Genomic DNA, 23307 nt, shown 5'->3' with positions numbered 1-23307 from the left:
ATTCAGGCAATAATTTGACATTGTTTTGGATGAAACCATATTTGCTGGACTGTATTGGAGTAGCGCTTATGTTTCTGGAATACATATTAATAAAACTACTTACGTAATAGGTTAGGGGACTGCCTATGTATACCCGAAATTACGGCTTTCCACTTAAGAAGTGAATGCTACTGATCCTCTGCCTCAGAGCACTATACTACTGGATTGCACCAGTCATTTCTTCTACTATTAGAACATAAGCACAAGAAAATTACTCCCTTCTCCTGTGAGGTGTTTCTTCACCAAGTTCAGTTCAATAAAGTGTCCTTGGGTAGTTCTTGGTAAACACTTTATCAAATCACACAGTTCTGATACTGGGTTTTTCAAGGTTTTAACTGTCTCTTTCACTCAGTTACTCTTTCTTTCCTCCTTGTTCTCTTCTTGTTGTATTCTAGTTGTGTGTGCCTCTGCTTTCGTGGGACAAGTTTATTCCTTTCTCTTCATTCAGATTTAAGATTTTCCCTTTATTCAATGTCCACTCTTCATTTTGACTGAGACGAGTTTGTGGGTTCCAATATTGATTCTCTTGTACTTCATTCACTCTTAATACTATATGTCGACTGGGACGAGTATGAGTGTTCCAGTAATGGTCTTCGGTCCCCCTCCTGGGTCTACCGCTTTACCCGTTACCTGGATTGTTTTGAAATAATGTCACTGGGGTTCCTTGTGGGCTGGGTCCCCATCCTTCGCTTGACAGGTTGGCTTCTTGTTTCTTCTGTAGTGTCATATACAGTTTCTCTGTTCTTTCTTAGGTTGGTTTGATCTGCGATACCTCAATGGAAGTGGTATCGGCGTTGTTCGCGTTCCTCCTGGTCCACCAGGACTTGCTTGCGGTCATGCCACCACTGATCTCTCACTTATGCTCAAGATGCCTTGTGTCCACCTCGGTTTTTCGCCTCCTCTCCTTTCCAACGCCACAGATCGGAAGCTGCAATCAGGCTTCTCTCTAGTATCGTATGCCGCGCGTCCTAGTTTCCTTCAGCGTAACTCTGCCAGCAGATTTGGAATTCGCTGGTTCTCTCTCTCTTTCTCTTTCTCTCTCTCTCTATATATATATTTCCCTCTCTCTCTCGCAATGGTTTTGCCTCTACTTTTTCTGACGCTGGCGTGGTACTTCCCCTGGCGTAATGTCAAAGCCTTGCTTCTCTGTTTGATTCATACTCTGTCTATTCTTCCAAGGGTTTTCTTGTCTCAGTACCATATACGTTTTCCTTCACAGGTCTAAATAAAGTGTTGGTAAGACAATAGCAGATACTGGTTTGTTCTTCTTATCTTTCTTAACTGGGTGTTTTTGAAGATGGGTTAGTGATATATTGCTTAGGGAGTTCCTACTAAGAATGGGAGGGCTTGTCCCCAAAGAGGAGTATGGGGGGCGTCTCTCCCAGTGAGGTCCCGGTTGCCTCTACCCCTAGGGAAGGTATTGCGGAGCGGGCTTGCCTCCCTAGTCTCACACCGAAATGCTCCCCCTGTGGCGGAGGTGACGGAATCCTGCAATTCATCAGTCACCTCGCACAGCCATCCCCTGCGGTTTGTGATTTATCTATATTTGGTGTATTAATGTTGTGACATTTTGGGTCCAGCTTCTTATTGTAGATTTGGGGAATAGGGTGTCCCCAGCTTTGTTTTCTTGTGTATATATGATGCCAGCATTGGGGTATTTCTGTTATCTCGGGTTGCCCAGAAAGTGTCCTTCATTGTGTATGGCGCAATTGTGCGTCCAGGCAATCTAGTTTCCGACATCTCTTTATCAAGAGAGCCATCTTGCTACATCTTGTAGCTGTAAGGCTATGTAGTATTTTTCAAAGGCGGGGAGGCAGGCCCCCTTCAGCTGCAGTGCTGCATAATGTCGGTAAGGCTATTTTGCGTCTGCTGTTGGCCCAGATCATCAATCTAGTTCCTTGAAGTAGCTATTTGCGATTAGGTATGGTATGTTGGCAAATTGAAAAAGGAAGCTAGGTAATATCAGCAATTTTGTTATGGTTACCTTTCCCATCAGCGATGGGGGCAATATTTTTTCAGAATTTCCTGGATTGATCTTTCTGTAGTGCTTTGTATGCGTTTTTTAACTTATTATTAACACATTGTATGTGTCCGCCCCCCCTTATCGTGCATCCTTGGTCTCCTTCTACTCACCCTCTCGTGCTCTTTGTTCTCAGTCTACCTATTATCTCCTCCCAAGCCCCCCTGTGCTTCCTCTCTTTTTTAACTCCTTCTCCCTCCTTGCCACACTTCACTGGAATGCTCCCCCTCTCTGCTCTTCCTCTACATATCTCTTCTGTCGCCTCCATAATTTATTTGTACTGCCAACTTTGCATTTACATTTTTTGTACCAGTCTACTTTTTTCTTTAAAGTGCTTTGGTTAAAGCAGTGCCATGTGATAATGTAGCTATGAAAAAGTCACAGGTAGGTGACCTTTTTTTCCCTGAGCCCTAAAATTCTTTCCCCAAATATTCTAGGAGGGTTATGATTATATATTACCTCCAATCCTAGAATATTTGAGGAAAGTGTTTGAATGTCTAGAGGGTGCATTTCTAGGGAAATGTTGCCACATCGTGGCCATTTTCATGGCAACATTATCACTGGATCCCGCAAAAGCACGGTATAAAATGAAATAAATGCAAATTAACATACGTGTTGTGTGGTTTGTCTAGACCCAAATATTTGGAGTGATCATGTCAGTGTTCGTCCTAGTCCCGTTAATGGCGGTGTCGTGTTTCATACCCAAGGGGGAATATACATGATTTATCCCAGTTGATGCAGACTCCTGAGAGCCCCCCAACATTTCCGAAGATTTCAAGCGCACGGGGAAGGAATATATTCGGGCCCCGCAAGTATAGCAGCACATCATCTTCTTATAACAATATTAGGTGGCGCTCTGTACCTGCCAGTATACCTATGGCACTGTTTTGTTCTCGAAGCAGACATGCCACAGGTTCTATACCAAGTGCAAATAAAAATAAACTAGACCTTCCCATTCATTAGAGCTAAATGTTATTTCAGCAAAATGAATGCTTTCCTTGTTTGAGCATGTGCACCAATGCAACCTTAAGGACTTGCCTTGTAAGGCAGCCTTTCTAGTGGATGGTGCACACGCTAGAAGAGTGAATACGATACAGGGATTAACCGTCCTTTTCCAGGTGGATAGTTTGCTGCGTTACCAGAAATCTGCAAAGCCTAGGTCCCATATCATGGGAGGTTGGGCTCCTACTGCCACTCTGAACAATTTACTAATTTCCATAATCTGCAGACCTGCTGCACAGAAATCAATTATAACTTCTGTGTACTTGCTGGATTTTCATGCTTTCAGCTGTCCAAGTAAGTTCCGAAATGTCTATGAAGAACCACGTTCTTATTATTTTTCTTTTGCCCTGGTCTGCCTACAAGGGGTGGAGTTCTCATTTTCCCATTCATACATTTTTATTGATCTCCCAAGCTTGTGAAGGAAAAGTTACTTACTTTTAAGCCTAGTTCTCCACCATGGGTGTCTTCATTAAATTCAAACACTTCCTATCTTCGCAACTGCCTGTTGAAGTATCAAGGGATATTTGAGAAGCCTAGATGGCTCCAAGTGGTAGGCAGACTTGTTAAAGATAACAAAACTGACTTTTTCTTTTTCCCTGCAGCAAATAGGGAAAGCAGCATTTTTAAACGGCTGCAATGTGCTTTTTGGAGTTTAGTGGCTTTTTTTAAAAAAAATGAAACCGTCTCAACCAGTTAGCCAGACAGGTCTTTATTAGTGGTTTTATGTGCTGAGATATTGCACACATGGGAGATATTTAGTGTTCATGATTTTACAGAAGACGCCCATCATAGAGAAATGGTATTACAGGTCATTAACATTCCTCTTACTTTTCTCTGGTTCTTCAATTGTATACATTTCACTATCCTCTCTCTCAGATTACCAGACGATTACTGCAACAGGCGCTCGCTTGAATCTGTGGAATGCCTTCAGGAGCACCCGAGAAATTCTAATCAGATCCTAATTGGATACGGCCGCGGCCTGATGGTAGTCTGGGACCTCTCCAGCCGTCGCATCTTGCAGCAGTTTCTGGGTGTTCAGGTAATTAACAATTTTACTGCAAAGTTCATATTGGAACCTAAATAATCATTGTCTTTGTGTGGGAGAACAGCCAAGGATAACTTTCTATGTGAGTGGCGCAGGAATTACCCTTCCATCTTTGAGAGAATACATATTCTGTAAGATCTTCAGTTGTGGGAGAGGGATGGAATTATCGTTGGATAGGAGGACATAGTCTGTACCATTATCTCAAATGTGGCAAGGCAAACTGGCTCCTATGTGAGGTTCTTGATTGTGATGTATAATGTGCCTATTCTGTGTCGTCGCTTTTTATTGGGGTGGTGGGGTTGCACTGTTTTGTGTTTTATTTAAAATAATTTTAGAATCTGCAGATTTGTGTCTGACATGGAACACATTCTTTTCTTTGTAGCAACTGGAGAACGTTTTCTGGCAGCGGGATGGCCGGCAGGTCATTAGCTGTCATAATGATGGGAGTTACAGCCAGTGGTCGTTATCTGGTGATGCTGTGCAGTCTGAACCACTCGAAAACAAAGTGCCTTACGGTCAGTGTCTGAGTAAACAACAAGATGATGGGGAAAGTGATGCGTGATCTTTTTCAAATTACTGAGATGTGAGATTTCAGATCTTGTGATTAGCCTGGGGCACAGGCATATGCAAGGGCATGTTACCTTATAACGAACTCCAGCATCTGTTGCCATCTTTACCATGTAGACTGTAAATCTGCCTAATAACGTGCACTCATTTCTTTATGATCTGTTAGCTCCTTTGATATGGATCCAGATTTTGGGCAACCGCCATCTCGAGCAGCAATTATCTTTCCTTAAAGCAGCTATCAGTCCTGTTAGGCAAGATTGTATGCAGTCCTTTGTGGGATACTGCACCAGCCTTGTCCACTTAGCAATAGTTAACCCAACCTTTGGTATAAGCATGTACTACACAAGTTGGTAGAGTGACTGAGCAGCAAGGCTTATCTCAAGATCGGACAATGTGAGCTGTAGGGGTGTAACACAGATTCACAGTGACAAGTATCTAAATAAACACACTCAAGGTTTCTTGATTTAAACAATGATGTATTAATTTAACAGTCAGTTGAATAAGCATTCTTTAGAAGGGAGCAAAATATGTAACTATTAGGCAAAGTTTTTATGCAGTACCCTTTGGGACCACTACACACAACTGGGACTAAAGGTGTAATCAAAACCAACCTTTGGTACCACACAGTTTTTGGTAGCGAGCTGAGCAGCCAGCCTCATCTCAAGAGGGAATGTGAGCTTGTAATGGTGTTACACAGAGGTCTACAATAACAAATATTCAGATAGACACTCATACTCAAGGTTTCTTGATAAAACACTTCTTAATTTATTACAGAGTCAGTTAGAAAACATTCACTAAAAGGAGGCAATCAATAATGGAGGAGCAAAATGGCATTCAGAGCATTTGAAGTAGGAGCAAAAAGGCATAAGTTAATAAAATGAATATTACAGTTACCCTTAAACAGTGCAAATAGTTTGAGTTCACCAGAGGAGTTGATTCAATGCAATAAGTAGGCCAAAGTCAATGGACTAGTGTCTTGTACAGGTAGAAACGGTTCTGGTATTTAAACGTAGAAGTCTTTGCCACGGTTCTCAGAAGTAGTTAATGGAAGAAAGGTTCATATGTCGGGTCACAAGCTGACTAGGCCTGCAAGTTGCCAATGTTTCACACACTTTTGCAGTGAAAGGTACGTTTTCTCGCTCGGGTTTTCACAGTACCTTATATTGAAGAAAAAGATGCAGCTGAAGACTTCTGTTTCTGGCAGTTCCTGCAGATCTCGCTGTTCCTGAGCCTCAGTCGTGGGGACAAGAGGGAGGCCGTCGGGGGACTCCTGCACTGCACGGGGACTGGTCACAAATCTGGCAAACTGGTAAATCTTCGATTCCGGTAGCTGTCTTAACGCACAGCAGCTGGTGTCCTTCTCCCTGGTTATTGAGTTTCCTGCAGCACTCTGAGGAAAATGCAACCAGCTCAGAGAATGGTGTCCAGGTGGATTACAAGTTGATTGGTCCTACCAACTCAAAGGAAGAAGTCGTCCTTGAAGGGCTCCTCTGTCGAGGTGAACTTGGCGATTCAGACCTGCAGAAGGGCTCCACCGGGCAAACCAACTGTCCAGTAGTTGCAGAAACGTCCTCTTCCAGCTCGTCTTCGGTTCTTTTGTTCCAGTGGTCGACTCTGCCTTCCAAGCTAAGAGACTCGCCTTTTATCCAGTTTCCTCCTATTCATTCCAGCCTAGTTGCCACTCACCCAGCAGGGTGGTTGTCCTTGCCAGACGGTCAGCCAGCCAATCACACCAGAGTGCATTTGGGTCTCCTAGGAGACTAAGCACAGGGAGTTTCAGGCACCTCCCTCACTTCCTGCCCACCCCAGACACTCGGGCCCTAGAGGCGGTCTTCAGACCTGAAGCCTGCCAAAGGCATAGAAACAAAGGGACCAAACCTAGTTTGGCGTGCAGAGACAAACTCTAGAAAGACCTTTCCAAAAAAGAAATGGCGAAAAAAGAAGACTGGGACCTGTTTAAACAAAGGGGGCTTAGGCTCCATCTTGAAAAACATGGCTCCCGCGATTTTTAGCTACCGGTGTTTGCGGTCGGAAAAAATTATGGTAGTTCGTTGTAAAACCACAGTCACCAGCCATTTCGATAGGAAAGGGTAGCATTTGACTGCTACATGGGTTTCTAGACATAGGGGATACTAAGTAACCCTTCCAGCACTCTATTGTAAGATAGTGTGTGCTGGGTCTAGGAATTTAAAAATACTAGTAAAGTCAATTTAATCTTACATTCTCTGGGAAACAGTAGTTTATCCCAGAGAAGGTATTTAAACCTTGGGACAACCTAAAAGGTTTCCCTTGTGTCACTGCACTGATGGTGCTGTGTGACACACATGAAAAGATGATGGAGTTGTCTAAAACTCCATAACCAAAAGAAATAAACACAGAAAACAAACAGAATTAAAAAGTTCAAAAGTTTAGCAAAATAGCTGCAGGGCTCTACGGTAGAGGGAATTAGCACATTTATGAACATTCTCCCTAACAGTAACACATTAATATACTTCAAAAATACACATTCTCATTAAATCAGTAGAAATCCATTTGGGATGGCACACACACTTCCTACACCCTGAGGTGACTTCAATAACTTGGAAACTGTGGACATTGATATATCACTGGTACATTTAGAGCAATACTGAGATTAGTGTCAAAAGGAAAAGAGGAGGGAATAAAACAATGGTTAACAAATATTCTTTTGCAGGTAAGTACTTTTTTGAACCCTCCAATGCAAAGTAAATTAACCCTTTCCCAGCTACACAAGTTATCTAATGTGTGACTTTTATTGAGGGATAGTTAAAGCACAAAGTCAGAGGTAAGAAGAGTCTTTAAGGGAGCCAAGACCGCCAAAGTCTAGGTGAGCTGAAACACTTCTTGCAGGTAGGTACAAAAGTCTTGCACTATGTTTTAGTAATCTTTGGAGAAAATGAAATCACTGTAGGGCCACAAGCGGAGAGGCTTGTGAGGGGCAAAGCTGCAAGCAACTCTGCAAAAACAACCAAGACGAGTGTCAACATAGAGCTAGCAAAGCTACACAACAAGAGGTAAGCAACCTCTTAGTTTTACGGTACCCTTGGTTTGAAGAAATTGGTTCCAGCTGGCTTCTGTTCTAGTTGTAGGTCTGCAGATCCTGTTGTTCCTGGGCCTCAGTCACGGGGACAAGATGGAGGACGTCTGGGGACTCCTGCACTACGAATTAAATGTCAGCGGCAGCAATGGGCAAACTTCAGATCAGCAGCACTAACTCCTCGTGGCTCTCATGAATAGCACCACTACGGTTCTTTGATACCTTATGGACTTTCCTCGCATCTGGGGTCCAGCACTCTGTTGAGGTGGCTCAGGCTTGGTCAGTCATGCTGCATGGGAGTCCGGAGGATCTTCCTAGAGCTCGGGTCCGACCTTAAAACGATGCACTCGATCCTGGTGTTCCTTTCCCTGGCAATCGGTTCCTGCAGCAGCAATGGAAGTACAGCCAGCTTCGAGAGGATGTCCACACGAGTTTGCTTTGGGGTTGATTGGTCCAACCAACACAAGAGGAGAAGTCGTCCTCTGCATGGCTTCTCACATCGAGGCGAATTCGGAGCTCCAGCAATGCAGCAGGGCTTCACCAGACAAACCAACAGTCCAGGAGTTGCAGCAAGCATCTCTTCCAAGTTCTTATTCGGATTCCTTCATCCAGTGGTCGACTCTGCCTTCCAAGCAAAAGACCTCGCCTTTTATGAAGGTTTCTCCCATTCATTCGCAGCCTAGCTGTCACTAACGCAGCAGGGTGGCTGTCCTCTAAGTACAGCCAGCCAGCCAATCACCTTTGGGTGCGTTCCTGTAACCAAGAGGCACCTCCCTCACTTCCTGCTCTGCAGACACGCTGGAGCCAGAAGTGGGCTTCAGCAGTGAAACCCGCCAAAGACAAAACGAACAAAGGGACCAAACTTGGTTTGGCGCGCAGAGTAAATCTCAAGAAGGACCTTTCCAACAAGAAATTGTGAAAAAAGAAGACCGGGGTCTTTTTGACAGAATGGGCAGCCATGGGTGCTTCACTGCAGCTGCAATTGCAGCCCGCGTTAGAAACATTCAATGGTAGTAAAAAGTCGACCACTGCCACCAGCCATTCATTATCGAAAGGGTAACATAAAAATGTTATGAGTACCTACACAAGCGGGATACTACGTAACCCCTCCAGCACCTTATTGTAAGAGTGTGTGCTGGGTCTAGAAAGTTACAAAATTTAAGTAAAGTCAATTTCACTTCCTGCTCTTGGAAACAGTAGTTTAACCAAGAGGAGGTATTTAAACCTTTGGGAAATCTGGAAGACGTCCTTGTGTTACTGCACTGTAGGTGCTATGTGACACAATGTAAAAAGATGATGCCTATGGAGTTTGTTAGGCTCCAAAGTCAAAAGAAGCAGTGTTCAAATCAATGATAAATACGCAGGAGCAGCGCACTTCGATCGCCCACAACGCTATCCAGCATAAAGGTAAACCCATCGGGCCCGTTTAACCCGTGATCAGCCTCGAAGTCTTCACGTGTGCATTTGCCACTATATAGCAATCCTTTGCTGCTACGGAACGTGGCTGCAATATCACTGCCGCATCCAAATCACTTTGTGTGTACTATTGCCTTTCTCCAGCATGAGGGTCTGGCATGGATTCACATGCTCATGAATATTCCCCGTTGTCAGGCCGGGAATCCTCGGTAAAGAAAAAATCAGTATCAGTTTCGTTTCTGTCTTTCTCAGTAGTAACCAATCAATGGTCTCTGGGTCATACTTCCCCCCAGCCAATGACTGCCCTCTCCCTAAGCCCCGCCTCTGGCAGCCATCTTTGGATTTTTACTGCACGCTCAAGTGTTGTCCTCGTGTTTAGCTCTCGAGCTTTTGCTGCATTTTCACACTTTTTCAAAGAGAATTTCTCATTTTTCGGTCAAATAGAGCCTCGAGCTCCACCGTCTCTACATCCGATTGATGGTTATCCGCGTCAAATTTTTTTTTAAGCCCCTCAAGGGTGAAGATTTCGTCGAGTTACGCTTCTTGGGGGATTCCATAAGTTTCTGCGGCCTACCCGAACATGGCCCAGGAGAAAAGAAGCACGACGCCCGGAAAGCTGTTCAGGGTTTGCCCTGGATGCCAGCTACAGAATGTGTTCAAGGAGGACGAGCATTCGAAATGTCTCTACTGCCTTCATGAGGACAAAATGCACGTGGAGAAGGACTGCGCGTTTTGCAGGAACATGTTGGAACGGCCATCCGGGACCGACACCTTCGTCTCTCCAACTGGCTGGAAGGAAGGAGTCTGTCAGGTGAGAAGAAGAAGTCCGAGCGGTCTTCTAAGTCCTGTGAGGGCGCCCCGCGACGGGGGCCCAACAGAAGGCAAAGCATCTCGAGTCCGTGGGCACCGGGAGCGCCGAACGGTCAGGCTCTTCGGCTGCCAGGCAGGGCGCGCCTTCCCCGGCGCCTTCAACCACGAGCCAACGCTCTGGTTCGGGGAAGAGGAAATCCGAGAACCCGGGTAAGCTTCTGGAGAGGCCCCGGTCGATCTCGAAGGATTCGGCTGAGGGGGAGCGAGGCGGTGACCCTCCCCCCAAGGTGGAGGCCTAAAACACACCTAAGGCGGTTAAGGCTTTGACTCACCCGGCCAAGGCCTCTATCGAGGGAGTCGCGGCGGCCCTGGTGCAGCCTGTGGAGGCAACGCCAGTGGAGGCGACCTCGGGGCCCAGAGTCTAACTGCCTCCGCGCAGGGAAGCCTCATCAAGAAGACCCCCGTGAAGACCCCGGTGGAAAAAGAGGGGGGGGTGGTGGCGGCTATTGTGGACACAGACATAGCATCCGAGGAGGAGCTGGTAGAAGTCTTAGAGGGCCTCGATGAGGGCGTCGAAGAGGCCCGTCCCCACGGGAGGGATCCCGACAAGGGTGACGACGAGGGCGACAGTGGCACCGGCGAGGGTCCTAGTCACCCGTCGCTTCCGGAGCCGCAGGATAACTCGGCGGCCATTTTGTTGGCAATACAATCCTTCTGTTCGGAGATAAGGACGAGATTGCCCTTACCACCGATGGAGAACCCAGAACCGGGCTCGACGGAGGAACCAGAGCCGGGCCCGGTGGGAAGCCCCCCCGAACAAGAGAAGACGGATCCATCCAGCCCCGCCTTCTCAGCCCTCGCGGCCTGCTTGGTCCTTACCCATGTCCCCCGTCCCTGGGGATGACACGGACACGGCCACGACGGGTACCGACGACGGGACGGAGCTCCCATCGCCAGCCCGGGCCTTCCCGTCCGACGAGATCGGATCTTTCCATGCAATGATGGCCAGGGCATCTAAGTTTTTTCAGCTCTGCCCCGAGGAGAAGAAGGAAGGTTTCCTTTACCAACAGCACAAGGTCCAAGAGGAAAGCAGTCCTCGCCGTGCCTCTGCTGGATGACATCTGGGACCAGGGTCTCACCCTTCTCAAGTACCCGTCTACAACACCTGCCAAGAGGAATCGGTACGAGAAGAACAAGAAGTAGTACCGGGTCCCTGACGCGGCCCCTTTGTGCCTTAGGGCACAACCGAACCCTGACTCGGTCGTCTCAGCGGCGGCCAAGAAGAAAGCGGGGGGGGGCATCGGCCTCAACGTCCACTTCCCCGCCTGATGGCGAAGGGAAGAAACTGGACGCAGTGGGACGACGGGGTTATCTCGTCGGCTGCAACAACGATTAAGGCGGCCCACGCCCTCACGATCGTGGCCCGCTACGACAGGGAGTTATGGTACAAGATCGCCCCCTGTTGGACTTCCTACCGGATGACAAGAGGGCCGAGGCCCTGGAGATCTTGCAAGAAGGCTAAGTGGCGTCGGACCACGCCATTACGGTGGCAACGGACATTGCCGACACTGGTTTCTGCCAGCTAGGCAACGGCGTTTGCCTTACACGACGAGGTTGGCTCAAGGCGACGGATTTCCGCCAGGATGTACAAGCCAAGGTGTTGGACAGCCGTTCGACGGGAACAACCTGTTTGGGAACACGGTGGATGAGTCCCTCCAAGCCATCAAGGCGGACACGGAGACAGCTAGGGCCCTAGGCGTTCTCCGGCAACGAAGGCCGTCCTTTCGGAGCACCGGAGGCAAGCAGGGTGCCTCCAAGGGATTCGGCGGTGGCTCCTCTACGTACCGCCAAGCGGCCCGCTCCTCGTCACAGGAAGCCTATAGAGGACGAGGCAAGTCGGGTGGGCCCTGCCGTCGTCGCCATGGAGGGCAAGGCGGCAAGGCATCCGCCAAGCAAGATTGAACCGACAGTGGTGTCGGGCCTCCACCGAAGCACCCCGTGGGAGGCCGGCTGGCGAAGTTCGTCAGCGTGTGGGAGTCCTTCTCCACCAACCGTTGGGTGCTGGACGCCCTGGCCCAGGGGCACGCCCTCGAATTTCTAAAAAAGTGTCCCCGCATTCCACCCGTGGTCAGAAAGGAAAATCACGTCCCTCAACTGCTATTGGAGGTAAGGGCGTTGCTCAAAAAAGGTGCCATCGAGCTCGTCCCGAAGAGGCTCTGGGGCTCCAGAGTATACTCAAGGTACTTCCTAGTGAAAAAAAAGACAGGCGGATGGCGCCCCATCCTGGACCTGCGACGACTGAACAAGTACATCAAGGCACAGAAGTTCTGGATGGTCACCCTCCAGCACGTGCTGGGACAGCTGGAGGAGGGCGATTTCCTGTCGTCGTTGGATTTGTAGGATGCGTACTTCCACATCCCCATTCTGAAAGAACACCGAAAGTTCCTCAGGTTCGTGGTCCAAGGACGGCACTACCAGTTCAAGGCCCTCCTGTTCGGAATTAAGTCAGCACCCAGGGTGTTCACCAAGTGCCTTGCACCGGTGGTGGCGTGGCTGCGCCTGCAGGGGATCCACGTCTACCCCTACCTGGACGACTGACTCATCCGAGCAAGGACAAGGGAGCTCACCGTGGATCACACAGCAAAGACCGTCCAGCTGCTCACGAACCTGGGATTCTCCATCAACTTTCCCAAATCCCACCTGGTCCCGTCGCAAGTCGCACTGTTTCTGGGAGCCAAGCTCGACACAGTGGCGTGTCTGGCCTCACCGTCGGAAGAAAGGACGAAGGCCATCCTGGGCAAGGTGCAGCGTCTGCTGGCCACGGACGTGGCCAGGGTGAGGTCCATCAAGTCTCTCCTCAGGATGATGTCCTCCTGCATATATCTCGTGCGCCTGTGCAGGCTTCGGATGCGCCTTCTGCAAGAGTTTCTAGACTCCCATTGGGTCCAAGCGACGAGCAGCTTCGAGGACAGGATCCTGCTCGACGAGACCTTCCAACGAGCGATCCGCGCTCATCTGATGGCGGGCACAGACTTTCAGACCCCATCCCACCAGATAACGGTGACGACGGATGCCTCCCTGGAAGAGTGGGGAGCACACACCGGAGAACTTCACGCGAGAGGCCTTTGGCTCCCGGGGGAGAAGACGCCCCACATCAACATCCTGGAGCTCCGTGCAGTGTTCTGGGCCCTCAGGTCCTTTCTCCCGTCCCTCAAGAGCAAGGTGCTGAAAATCTTCACCAACAACACCACCACGATGTTCTACATCCGGAAGCAGGGAGGAACCAGATCCCCAGCCCTCTCCAAGGAAGCCTAGGATCTGTGGCATTGGGCCGTCCCACAAGGGATGTTTCTGGTGCCCTTTCATCTGGCAGGGATAAAGAACACCATCGCCGACTCACTCAGCAGGGAGCTGCGCTCGTGCCACGAGTGGGAACTACTTCAGGATCAAGTGGATCGACTCTTCCGACGATGGGGAAAAACGCAGATCGACCTGTTCGCGACAGCGACGAACTCCAGTGCCAGAGGTTCGCCAGCAGGTTTCCCCAGCCGAGGAGCATGGGCGATGCATTCTCGTTCCCCTGGGACGGCCTGTTCCTAAATGCGTTCCCTCCGTTGCTGTTGCTGCTCCGACTTGTCAACCAGCTCAAGAGGTCTCGGTGCAGGATGATCCTAGTCGCACCGGCGTGGCCGAGGCAGATCTGGTTCCCGGACCTTCTGGACTTGTCAGCGTCCCCACCAGTCAAGCTGCCGACGGACGCGGATCTTCTCTCCAGAGAAGGAGGCGCCATACTTCATCACGACCCGGTTTCGCTGACCTGCAGGCCTGGCTCCTGCAGCACTAGAGTTTGGAGGGTACGATATCCCGGCTGACTGCAGAGCGGTCCTTGCAAAAGCCAGGGTGTCCTCAACTCTCAAGTGCTACGGACATAAGTGGAAGAGGTTCTCTGTCTGGTGCCGTGCACAGAAGATTAACCCTCTACGGATTACGGCCCCTCAAGTGCTGCCGTACCTACTGTCGCTGGCCAAGGCTGGACTGGCTTGCGCCTCCATCAAGATACATCTGGCTGCGATCTCCCGATACACCAGAACCACAGGAAGGGCATCCTTGTTGTCCCATCGCCTGGTGAAGGAATTTATAAAGGGACTGTTCCGATCGTTTCCGCCGGTGAAGGCCCCTGCCCCGGCGTGGGAACTCAACGTGGTGCTGACCAGGCTCATGGGGGCGCCATTCGAGCCCCTGCATTCGGCACCTTTGAAATTCCTGTCGTGGAAGACTGCGTTTCTTGTGGCCATCACCTCCGCACGTCGAGTGGGAGAGATCGAGGCCCTATCCTGCAAGCCTCCATACTTGACTTTTCACGACACGAGGGTGGTGCTGAGGATGCACCCCTCTTTTATGCCCAAGGTGCCTTCGGACTTCCACCTCAACGAGCCCTTGCTGTTACCTGTTTTCTTCCCGTCGCCTTCGTCACCGGCCGAGAGGACTTTGCACTCGCTGGATGTGGCTAGAGCGCTGAAGTTCTACGTGGACTGCACAAAGATTTTTCGTAAGACATCACAGCTTTTTGTGAACTTTGGACCTGTGAACCAAGGGAAAGCTCTCTCGAAGGCTTACATTTCCAGATGACTCTCCGGCTGCATCACGCACTGTCATCGGTTGGCTAACCGACCGTTGCCTGGCCGTCTGAGAGCCCATTCGACCAGAGCTATCGCTGCTACCACGGCGTTCTTGTCTGGTGTGCCCCTGCTGGACATCTGCAGGGCTGCTACGTGGAGGTCAACGCACACCTTCACGAGATTCTACTGCGTCGACCGGGATTACAGGGAGGAGTCCAGGGTCGGCCAAGCGGTGCTGCGCAACCTGTTCGCCTAAGGTGAGCCTGGTGAGGAGGTAAGAACTGCTTAATGTTGAGTTTTGATGTAATGCTTAATATTGAGCCTTTTTTCCACCTCCCGTTGGTTGTGCATGTTTGTACTGCTATGTATTCTTATATTCATGAGCATGTGAATCCATGCCAGACCCCATGCTGGAGAAGGAACAAGAGACTTACCTGTAACTGTTGTTCTCCAGCATGGGTCTGGCATGGATTCACATGCAAACCCTCCCTCCTACCCCTCTACGGCTCTTCACTTGGTCATAATGCCACTTTGCGTGCTACCAAATCTGAAGATGGCTGCCAGAGGCGGGGCTTAGGGAGAGGGCAGTCATTGGATGGGGGCAGTATGACCCAGAGACCAGTGATTGGTTACTACTGAGAAAGACAGATCAGAAAAGAAACTGATACTGATTTTTTCTTTACCGAGGTTTCCCGGCCTGGCGACGGGGAATATTCATGAGCATGTGAATCCATGCCAGACCCATGCTGGAGAACAACAGTTACAGGTAAGTAACTTGTTCCTTTAATCTGCAAGGCACTATGGTGCTATTGTGCCCCAGGCGACTCCAAGATGCCCGCCTCCCCTGCCTGTTCCTGAATCAGCACTCCATAGCCACCAATCACAGAACTGCATCTTTATTTTCCAATAGGGTGGACCGGCAGGCGGAAGCTGGCACCCTAACGTAATCTTACTACACACTAGGCGCCTGTCCTGGGCCTGTCCAGGGACGGACAGACGGCAACAGCACCAGTCTATGCCGAAATTCACACCGACTGCTAGCTATATGGACCCGACGTCCCGTCCGTAACACCAAATTCTGGACATTGATATATACCCTCTGTGAGTGGTAAGACTATCCTCCAATATTATCTAAATAACACTGTCCCATCGCAATTTGTAGTTTTTTTAGAATTGCATAACTATAATTGTACTTGTCTAATGTTTTGCTCGTTCTACAGCTCATGTGCTACCTTTGGAAGAATGTTTCCTTTGCTATCGTTTGTCAAATAGTCCCCATCTGTACGCTGCCCATACCAGTAATCTGTAGTGCTGATTTTATCCCAGCGCATTACCATCATACATGATTCCATGTCCCTCGCCCGATTAGCAGTAGCCGACTACGTAGGATAACGCACTGCGTTGCATACATCGACTCATAGAACTGCTCCCTGCACGCAGAGTTCCCACGCTCCTCAAACTGATTTCACCATCGCTACTTCTCAACCATTAGTGCTTTGCTTCTCTAATTGTGTTTGCTTATGTACCATGCTCATTGCCCACGCTCCATCCCTCAGCACATCTATGAACACACTACTGTAACTATTGGTCAGGCCACTCTCTCCCCACATGCTGTGCCAATGCCGCGTCCATACCATGCCCTAGGCACCCTGCCATAGCGCCCGCACCAAAGCAATCACCCGCCTCTCCCTGCGGCTGTTCACAATCTTCTCCTACCAAGGAGCCATTTAGCTATAGGCCTGATCACCCACCACCTAGAGATTTGAGCCTAAGCTACACAGCCCTCCATCAGTTATCTTCTCTTATTACTCAGTGCCTCTCAACATCAAACCCTCACCGCTAGCGCCAACAACAAACATTACAAAACTACGCCTGTTTACCCAGTAGTCATGACCACCTACAATGCAGCTTGCTCTAAAGGCGAATTTATCTTCCTCGACACACTGCCCCAGACCTCATCCCCTGCCCTGCCCTGCCCTACCCCTTTCCTTCATAGCACACTAGCCTTCCCGACCACACCACATCCAAACCTTGCCTCTACTAGGTAGAGCACGCTGCATACGCCTCTCCTCCAGAACTACACATATCACCTGCCAAATAAAACACATTACCACACCCAAATGAAATGCCAGACTCTCAGCATGTACCCATGCCCAACACCCCCACACTAAATACATGTATGCCTCTGCATGCTCCAATTCGATATCCCTGCCTAAACCTCATGTGACTCAGGAGAAGCTTGATATCAGCACCCAGTTGAACACCACCCCTAATGAGAGCCCCCCACCCCCCGAGTACATCCTTCTCAGAGCAGTTTGCCACAAAACCTCACTCCAATTCTGGGAATGTAAAATGGAATCTCTACCAGGCTACAAACTCCTCTCTCTCAAGCTAGCCATCAGGCCTAAGATAACTATCAATTTCCTAATAGTATACAGAGCGCCGGGTACCTCAAATAATCCAGACATAGACCTACCCCTCTTAATTGCACCCTTTTTCAAACCCAAAACCAAATATATCCTCCTAGGAGACCTCAATCTAGGCTACAATGACCAATGGACAACAAAGTGACAGCCTTCCACATTGCATTTCTTGAAATGCAATTCACACAAATTGTGAAGGCCCCCACCCACTCAAAAGGTAGAATCCTTGACTGGATACTCTCCTTGTATACCGCAGTATCCATAATTGACATCCACAAGATGCAATGGACAGACCACTGCTTAATCAAATTTAATATAAACTTGACCACCGACCCAATAGCCAAAACATGTACCCCTGCACCGGTACTGGTCAGAAACTCAAGTAAACTCACCCCTGAGAACCTAAATCCGTTACTTAAAAACATGCTAAACTCCAAACCGCTAGACGATAATAGTCCTGACAGCATCTCAGATCACTACCACCAATGCCTAAAAACCACCCAAGATTAAGTAGACCCTCTCAAAACCAAGCTGCCTAAGCACAGTTTTACCTGGTTCAACGACTATCTCCTAGAACTCAGAAGGAAAAAAGAGCCTTAGAACATGTATCCAGGAAAAACCACTCCCCAGAACTCCAGATCAAACTCCAAGAACTATCCAAAGCCTGTAAACTCAGTGCACTCTCCCACAAAGCTGACTCATTTAATGAACTTATCTCTAATGCAGCCTACAATACAAAATAACTATTTACTATCATCAGAGAACTAGAAACCCCCATCTTACCTATCTGCCCAACTATTACTAGCAAAGCCTGGTGTACCACTATTCAGATGCCTCTAAAGCGAATACACTGCAAAACAAAATAGCCCTGCAAAAAAAGCTTCTAGAATTTACAGCCAAACCGCCTCACCCATCGGGTACAGTTACAAGGCCAAATGTACCCGAATTCCATTTCACCCAAGTTACCAATGACAAGCTCCTCAAAACTATAGCATCTCTCAAGCCATCCAACTGCAAAGGCGACAGCTTCCATACTAAAGTAGTCAAAGACTGCGCCACCACCCTAGCACCCATCATTACTAAATTTGTCAACTTGTCCTTCAACTCTGCGAAATACCAGCATCCATAAAAGTAGCGTTGGTGACACCCCTACTCAAAAAACACCCAAGTACAAACCCACTTAGAACAGAACTATTTACTAGGGGATAGACAATCAGGCTTTCATCCTAGACATAGTACTGAGACTGCCCTACTGGACCTAAAAAACCAGATGGACTTCATCAGGGATTCTGGTGAACTATGTTTCTTACTACTTCTAGACCTCTCGGCCTTTGATTTAGTCGGTCATGACAAACTATGCCAAACCCTAACCACCAACTTTCACTTCTCCAAGAAAGCCACTACTTGGATAAAATCCTTCCTCTCTGACCGTACCTCACCTCAAGAGTCACCCTTGGTGACGAGCAGCTGATCCCATCCCAGTACCTCTGGGAGTACCACAAGGATCCTGTCTCTCCCCCACTCTATATAACGCCTACACAAAGTTACTCTTCACAGCACTAGACGCCATGGGAGTAATTTATACAAACTTCACTGATGACACACAAATACTTATACCTATTACAGGCAACCTCGTACAGGACACGGCATGCATTAACAAAATCCACTCCCTTATCCAAAACTGGATGGCCATCAATAGTCTCGGCCTCAATGGAAAAAAAACAGAGATCCTCATAGTCTGCTCCCCATCCCGACTCAGCAAGCTCCATCCTGACTACACTTCCATAGTCATAGACGGTACCCCTATCACCATATCTCACAACGTCAAAACTCTAGGTGTATATCTTGACTCTAGTCTCAACTTGAACAAGCATATCCGTGCACTTGCCTCCTCCACGGCACACACAGCCAAACTCATCACACTAAGCAGACCCCTCCTCTCCGCCGATAACTGCCTCACTCTTGCCAGAGCCCTTATCTTAACCACGATAGACTACTGCAACGTCCTACTGTTAGGTACTTTTAAAAAGAACCTAAACAAATTGCAACTCCTCCAAAACAAAGCCCTTAGAGCAGCTCAGGGCATTAATAGAAGAGATCACATATCTCAACACAGAAGAGATGCTCACTGGCTTCCAGTACAAGCTAGGATTCTCCACAAAACCCTCACTATCACTCATAAATGTATCTCGGACAACGACCCCATCTACCTCAGCCAAAGTATCTTGTGCAAAACCACGGCCAGAACACTTGGATCCAGCGCCAACACACACCTCCACATCCCACGCTTCACTACCTCCAGAGCAGGTAACGCTAGCTTCCCCATAGCAGCCCAGCGCATCTGGAACTCACTTCCCACCCACCTAAGCAACAAAACCTCCTTCCCGAAATTGAATAAGCTTCTAAAAACCTGGCTGTTTAACAAATTCTAATAGATCTAGACCAACCCACGATGTCTCCTCAGCCTTATGTCTCCTTATCTGCAATTACCTCGCTGTTTTGATGTGCAACATACCTGTTTTGTTACTTATGTAATCGTTTAAGGTGCCTAAGATACTTGCAACCTACGCCGTCTTACCATAGGGTTTGAGCGTATAATCAAATGTAATAAAATAAATAAATACTTCGAATGGATTGTGTCCTCCGACGTATTCCTCATCTTAGATATCTCCTTCCAGCTCTGCTGGCCTCGGAAAATTTTTCTCTGGAGGGCCCTGCGCGTCGACGTCCTCCAAGTCGATGTCCCTCGACAGCCGCCGTATCGACGTCATCCTGCCTATAAAGGCCGCGCGCAGCTTCCGTTGCTCAGTTCCGTTTTTCCGCGCTTACTCAGTGCCTCGGAATACCGTTGCTCAGTTTTTTGTCAGGATTTAATCTATTTACCTCGAGTTATTCGATCCGTACTCGATGGCTTCTTCGGAACCGACAACTCCTCGATCCGGCTCCAAAAAATGCCGAGATCGTGGGAAAAAGATGTCGCTGACTGACCCTCACAGAGTTTGTCTGTGGTGTTTGGGTGCTGAACAACATTGTTCGGAGTGCGAGGACTGTATGTCCATGACAGCTAAGGCCCTGAAGGAGCGTAGGGGGAAGCTGGAGAAAGGTAAGACTTTTAAAGCTTCTTCTTCGTCGACGAAGTCGAGACATTCGTCTCCTCGTCACCATTCGCGTTCCAGGTCCCGGAGTGGGTCCCATCACTCCTCGAGATCGAAGCACTCGAAGAGGAGACGTCGAAGATCCCCGTCTTCCTCTTCCTCTGTTTCACCAAAAAGAATCCCTTGCCCCACGAAACATAGTTCCCAGGCTGAATGGGAGGAATTCTGCAAAAATATGACGAGCGTCTTCGAGAAAGCGGCCTCGACCCCCTCGAGGACTGCCGAGAGCGATGCTCTGGTCGAAAGACCCGAAGGTCAAAAACGGCGCGAGTCGCAGTACCCGGCGAAGGAAACCTCTCGAGCGCGTCTCGAACCCTCGAGTAGGTCTATGATCTCCAAACCTTCCTCGAAGGTTCCGTCGACGCCGAGGTCGGTGTCTTCGACGCCGTTGTCGAAGGGACCTTCGACACACGGGTCTGTCGACTCGACGCCAGCCTCGACACCGTCGTCGACGCCAAGAAAAGTCACGGTCACGACACACCCAGTGACTATCCCCAGGTCCTCGATGTCGATGGCTTCGAGATTGTCGAGTAGAATCCCAATTCTGTCGAGGTCAACGAGGCCTCCGCCTTTGTTTTCGACGCCACGCTCGAAGCCTTCGACGTCGACGACATCGACGTTTTCGAGGCCGATTATGACAAGTTCGGCACCCTCTGCCTTGGAAATGGGATTTACACCCTTTATGAGTTCAGAACAATTGAGAACTATGTCCTCAATTATGGAAGAGGGTGAATTGTCTGAACAGGATGACACATTTGAGTTGCAGGGACCTGTGACCCCAATTAGAGAGGAATTTTCCTCTGAAGAACGCAGGTTAAAGGATCTTCATGATTCCTTACATGAGGCAAGTGGGTTAGACACTTCCCCTGAGGTGGAGTTTGCTAGGCCAGACCCGGGGGAGCATGCTGAAACCCCCTATAGAGCCTTAATGGCCAGGATCACAGAGTTTATGGGGTGGTCTGCACCTTCACAATCTTTCCAACAAGATGACCTTACGGATATTCTTGACAAGGGCCCACAGGAGGACCCTTGGTGCCTTTTTTCATAAAGCTCTTCAGAGGAAGATTATGACGAACTGGGAAACCCCAGATGTCGTCCCGGCAGTAAATAAAAAACTGTCTACAAAATATAGGGTATCCTCTACAGACCCGGAGTTTTTTGTCAAAACACCCATCCCCAGAAAGTCTGTTGGTACAGGCAGCATCTTCTACCGATGTCAAGAGGGCTTATCCTACCGTCCCACAGGACAGGGACGATAAAAAATATGATGCTGTGGCAAAGAAAGTTTTTTTCGGCATGTAGCATGGCGTTAAAAGCTGTTAATGCTACTTGCACCCTTGCTATATTCAGCCATACACTTTGGGAGTGTGCTTCTACAGCTGCTGACTGCATCGCGGAGGGAGAAGAAAGGGAGGCGTTCCTGAATATCATACAAGACGGTAAAGACGCTATGTGCGAATCCCTCCAGACGGGCATTGATTCGGCTGACAGTATCAGCAGAGCAATGGCGGCAAGTACAACAACCAGGAGATTCGCTTGGTTGAGAAAGTCTGGTTTTGCCCCTGATGTGCAAGCCAGGCTCTTGAACATGCCATTCGATGGCTCTTCTTTGTTCGGGAAAAAGGCGGATGACAGTTTAGAGAAACTGCAGCAGCAAAATCCCTGGGCGCTGCAATCCGTCAGACACCTTTTCGTCCCACAGGAACCTCTGCGAGGGGCAAGTCCTTTCGCTTCTACTCTGCATTCGGAAGAGGTAGAGGACGTCCAGCTCAAAGGGGACAAAGAAGAACTACCCGAGGTGGACAGGGTAGATATTCAAAAGCCGCAGCAACAGCAGGTGCCTCTTTACCATCGGCATCCGCATCAGCCGCTCCAAAACCACTCTGAGGACTCCCCTCACAGGACACCTGTAGGAGGCAGGTTGACTCAACATCTGGCGGAATGGCAGGCTGTCACGTCAGATGCTTGGGCATTGGAAACAGTTGCCCAAGGTTACTGCCTGCCTCTCCTACGCATACCTCAGAGTCATCCACCAGGGATCAGCTCTCAGAAAGCTCCAGATCCGCTCCTCTTGCAGGAAATTTTCGACCTGCTAGAGAAAGGTTCCATAGAACCGGTACCTGTAGCGGAGAGAGGAAAAAGGGCTGGTACTCCCCTTATTTTCTCATTTCAAAGAAAGACGGAGGACTGAGACCCATCTTGACTTGCGAGAATTGAACAAATTCCTCAGGAAAGACAAATTCAAGATGGTCACTCTTTCTCAGATCCTCCAGGCCCTTCAGTTCCATGACTGGTTGGTATCTCTGGACCTTCAGGATGCTTATTTCCATGTGCCTATCCATCTCAAACACAGGAAATACCTGAGGTTCGCAATTGGCAACTCTCACTATCAATTTCGAGTGCTGTCATTTGGGCTGACCTCCGCCCCGAGGGTCTTCACCAAGTTAATGTCGGTAGTGGCAGCAAGTCTAAGGAGGGAAGGGATTCACGTCTACCCCTACCTGGACGATTGGTTGATCAGGGCTGTCTCTTCGGAACAAGCTCAGATCCAGCTAAATCACGTGTGCCACTCCCTTCACAGACTGGGCTTCTCCCTCAATTTAAAGAAGTCACAAATGATACCATCACAGAGACTCCAGTTCATAGGAGCGATCCTGGACACTTCCCTGGGAAAAGCCTCGCCACCAGAGGTGAGGGCTCAAGATATTCTACAGATGGTTACCAAGTTCCAAGATGCCCAACGTCTCCCAGCCTTCGACTTTTTGAGGTTGCTAGGCCTCATGGCATCCTGCATTTTCCTAGTGCCAGAGGCTCGCCTGAGAATGAGATCCCTCCAGTGGGCACTGAGGACTCAGTGGTCACAATTCTCAGGGAGAATGACAGATCTTCAGGTTCCCAACAGGTGGCTCGAGACCTTCAGTGGTGGGCCTGTCAGGAGAACATTCTGAAAGGAGAACAGTTTTGGCAACCCTGGCCGGAGATAACACTAGTCACGGATGCCTCAATCATGGGGTGGGGAGCCAACGACTTTACCATCAGCGGTCGTTGGTCTCCATCGGAGTTCAGACTACATATCAACCTGTTAGAGCTAAGAGCCATCAGACTAGCGCTGAAGGCGTTCCTGCCAGCTGTACAAGGGAAAAACGTCCTGATAAT

General features: G+C 49.0%; 1 protein-coding gene across 3 annotated transcripts in view; it reads left to right on the top strand.

Annotated features, from left to right (window-relative positions):
* The window catches only part of LLGL2 (LLGL scribble cell polarity complex component 2), a 908486-nt gene that overhangs the window by 300544 nt on the left and 584635 nt on the right, over positions 1–23307 (top strand). For all 3 annotated transcript variants that reach the window (XM_069654770.1, XM_069654772.1, XM_069654771.1), the window contains exons 7-8: positions 3938–4100; positions 4489–4621. In XM_069654770.1, coding sequence (XP_069510871.1) covers positions 3938–4100; positions 4489–4621 — 296 coding nt within the window. The remainder of the gene's footprint in view (positions 1–3937; positions 4101–4488; positions 4622–23307) is intronic.

Source organism: Ambystoma mexicanum, chromosome 3q (genome assembly GCF_040938575.1).
Source record: "Ambystoma mexicanum isolate Mex_15411 chromosome 3q, UKY_AmexF1_1, whole genome shotgun sequence".
NCBI classification, from domain to species: Eukaryota; Metazoa; Chordata; class Amphibia; order Caudata; family Ambystomatidae; genus Ambystoma; species Ambystoma mexicanum.
Note: the sequence above shows the minus strand (reverse complement) of the source record. Positions and strands in the feature narration are given on the sequence as shown.